Genomic DNA, 3,653 nt, shown 5'->3' with positions numbered 1-3,653 from the left:
CCAATAATCGTGGATTTTTTAAGATTTTTTTTTCAAGGATCCACAGAACAATAGTCTTCAATTTTTAAAGATTTTTTTGCATGGACCCACAGAACAAGCAATTTTACTTGTTTAATTTATTTTTACGAAGTTGAACATTTGTTGATAAATCTATTCCACCTCTTACTGCGCTGTAAGCGGATTATTTTAATTATTTATAACAGGCCAGCGATAACCGTTTCCCGTGGAATCAATTTTTTTAATTAGCCATTTTTTTGCCCATTGGTCAATAGCTTCCACGTAAAAAAAAACCTCAGCGTGATAGATAACAATATCTTGTAATACCTTTACAGCCAACCGGCAAAGATTTATGACCTCTGAATGCAATCGAAAAAAACCACCAATTTCCCCTATAAAAGCAATGTCTTGCACTGCAATTTCGAACAGTTACATTTCGTTACAATTTCGCCATGAAATTCCTTGCAGTTCTAAGTTTATTTGTTGCCGTTGCAGCGGCTGGCATGATGCCGCCCATGGAACCACGCCTGCCCATATTACCTCTGATGCCCGCCTCGGAGTTGGAAGGACGTATTACCAATGGAGAATTAGCCTCAGCCGGTCAATTTCCCTATCAAGTTGGTTTGAGTTTGAACTTTGGTAATGGCAATGCCTGGTGTGGTGGTACCTTGATTTCGAATCGTTGGGTTCTTACCGCGGCCCATTGTACGGATGGTGCTCAAGGAGTTACCGTGTATTTGGGCGCCATCAACATTAAGGATGACAATGAGAAGGGTCAACAACGTATCTATACCTCCAAGAAGAATATTGTTGTCCACGAGGAATGGGATCCCAGCACCTTGAGCAATGATATCTCCTTGATCAAATTGCCAGTGCCAATTGAATTCAATGATCGCATCCAACCGGCCGCTTTGCCCAAGAAAAATGGTCAATATGCCAGCTATGAGGGAGAATTGGTTTGGGCCTCTGGCTGGGGTAGGGATAGTGATGCTGCCACCAGTGTTTCACCTGTGTTGCGTTACATTCAAGTACCCGTTTTGAAGCTGAGTACCTGCAAGAATTATTATTTGGGTTCGGTTACCGAAAAGATGATCTGCATCAGCGGTAAGGATGGTAAGTCCACTTGCAATGGTGATTCCGGTGGTCCCTTGGTGTACAAGGAGGGTGATGTAAATACTGTTATTGGTGCGACATCCTTTGGCATTGTCTTGGGCTGTGAAAAGGGCTGGCCTGGTGTATTCACCCGTGTCACCGCCTACTTGGATTGGATTGAAGAGCAATCGGGTCTTGTAAATAACTAAATTGTTATTGGATTATAAAATTTAAATTTAAAAAAAATTGAAATAAATTTGCAGACATTAACAGAATCGGAGTTTAAATTTGGGTGTTCAGAGCCAATCTAGGATTTCTCATTTTTTCAAGGACTCACAGAGCAATAGTCGTGGATTATTACAGAATATTTTTTCAAGAACCCGTAGAGCAATAGTCGTGGATTTTTAAAGAATATTTTTTCAAGGACCCACAGATCAATAGTCGTGGATTTTTAAAGAATATTTTTTCAAGAACCCACAGATCAATTGTCGTGGATTTTTAAAGAATATTTTTTCAAGGACCCACAGATCAATAGTCGTGGATTTTTAAAGAATATTTTTTCAAGGACTCACAGATCAATAGTCGTGGATTTTTAAAGAATATTTTTTCAAGGACCCCAAGTCCAATATTCATATATTTTTAAAGAATATTTATGCCAGGACCCACAGAGCAATAGTCTTGGATTTTTAAAGAATATTTTTTCAAGGACCCCAAGTCCAATATTCATATATTTTTAAAGAATATTTATGCCAGGACCCACAGAGCAATAGTCGTGGATTTTTAAAGAAAATTTTTTCCAGGAACGTGGATTAAAAAAAATATTTTCCAAGGACCCGCAGAGCAACGATCTTGGATCTCTAAAAAATATTTTTTCAAGGACCCAATAAGTAATTGTCGTGGATTTTAAAATAATATTTTTTCAAGGATCCACAGAGCAATAATCGTGGATTTAAAAAAAAAATATATTTTTTCAAGGACCTACAGAGGAATATTTGTGGATTTTTAAAGAATATGTTTTCAAGGACCCACAGAGCCATAGTCGTGGATTTTTACAGAATATTATTTTCGAGGACCATCAGTACAATAAAAGTGGATTTTTAAGGAATATTTTGTCAAGGACCACAGAGCAATAGTCGTAGATTTTTCAAAGAATATTATTTCAAGGACTCAGGCTTAATATCCACAGGACCACAGGCCTAATATCCATAGATGTTTAAATAATATTTTTTAAGAATCGACAAAGCAATAATTTTGGAATTTTATTTTTTTTTGTTTTTCAAGGACCTCATGACCAATATTTAAATATTTTTAAAGAATATGTTTTCAAGAACCCAAAAGCAATAACAACTCCAGGAAAATTTTAATTCAAACGATTTATTTTTACGAGTAATCAACGAGTTTATACCATTTATTTGTTGACAACGCCAGATTTCTCGGCGATCCAGTCCAAGTAGGAGGTGACACGGGTGAATACACCGGGCCAGCCCTTTTCGCAACCCAAGGCAATACCGAAGGAGGTGGCACCAATAACGGTGTTGACACCATCGTGCTTGTAAACCAAGGGACCGCCAGAGTCACCATTGCAGGTGGACTTGCCACCCTTGCTGCTGATACAAATCATCTTTTCGGTAACCATACCCAAATAGTAGGTCTTGCAGGTGCTCAACTTCATGACTGGGACTTCGATGTAACGCAACAATGGGGAAACAGAGGTGGCGGCATCACTGTCCTTACCCCAGCCGGAGGCCCAAACCATATCACCTTCATAGGTCGAGTAGTGACCGTCCATCTTGGGCAAAGCAGCGGGTTGGATGCGTTCATTGAATTCCACAACAACGGGCAATTTGATCAAGGAGATGTCATTGCTCAAGGTGCTGGGATCCCAGTGTTCGTGAACAATAATGTTCGACTTGGAGGTGTAGATGCGTTGTTGACCCTTTTCGTTGTCGTCCTTAATGTCAATGGCGCCCAAGTAGACGGTAACACCATCAGCACCATCGGTACAATGGGCAGCGGTCAGGATCCAACGGTCAGAAATCAAGGTACCACCACACCAGGCACCCTGGTTACCGAACACCAAACTCAAACCAACTTGGTAGGGGAATTGACCGGCCTTGGCCAATTCACCGTTGGTAATACGACCTTCCAATTCTTCCATGGGCATAACCGGGACCAATGGAAGGCGTTGTTGGAGTGGTGGCATAACGCCGGCCGAGGCCACGGCCACAAATAAACTTAGAGCGACAAAAGCTTTCATGGTCAATAAATTGACTACTGTCTTGCCCAGCTGCAGTGCTGGAATATTTATAGCAAACTACTCGATGTTTGCAAAATTGAAGTAGAACAACAATGCCAGCGGTTTTTTTTTATCTTATCCATTTGTTCTAGAAACAAATCCAATTGAAAATATTGGTCAGTGCAGGTCGAGCGAACGCATTGTTCAAAACATAAGAGTATAGGCTTGATAATTATGTTATCGTCCCGTGCGGCGAATTGGGTTTTGTTGTTTTGGGGAATTCTAGGAAATCGGATCAGGGTTTTTCTGTTGAGGAAAGACGGGGCAA

The 3,653-nt window shown here is 40.3% G+C and overlaps 2 protein-coding genes across 2 annotated transcripts; one reads left to right on the top strand and one right to left on the bottom strand.

Annotated features, from left to right (window-relative positions):
- Window positions 1–418: 418 nt before the first annotated feature.
- LOC131801926 (brachyurin-like) lies at window positions 419–1,359 on the top strand. The gene has a single exon (XM_059121036.1). It carries the CDS (start codon window positions 450–452, stop codon window positions 1,296–1,298), a length of 849 nt encoding a protein of 282 aa, XP_058977019.1. The 5' UTR covers window positions 419–449; the 3' UTR covers window positions 1,299–1,359.
- A 1,088-nt stretch (window positions 1,360–2,447) lies between these two features.
- Window positions 2,448–3,376, bottom strand: LOC109612537 (brachyurin-like). The gene has a single exon (XM_059121035.1). The coding sequence runs from the start codon at window positions 3,344–3,346 to the stop codon at window positions 2,498–2,500; it is 849 nt and encodes a 282-aa protein (XP_058977018.1). The 5' UTR covers window positions 3,347–3,376; the 3' UTR covers window positions 2,448–2,497.
- Window positions 3,377–3,653: the final 277 nt, after the last annotated feature.

This window comes from Musca domestica, unplaced genomic scaffold, assembly GCF_030504385.1.
Source record: "Musca domestica strain aabys unplaced genomic scaffold, Musca_domestica.polishedcontigs.V.1.1 181, whole genome shotgun sequence".
NCBI lineage: Eukaryota > Metazoa > Arthropoda > Insecta > Diptera > Muscidae > Musca > Musca domestica.
Note: the sequence above shows the minus strand (reverse complement) of the source record. Positions and strands in the feature narration are given on the sequence as shown.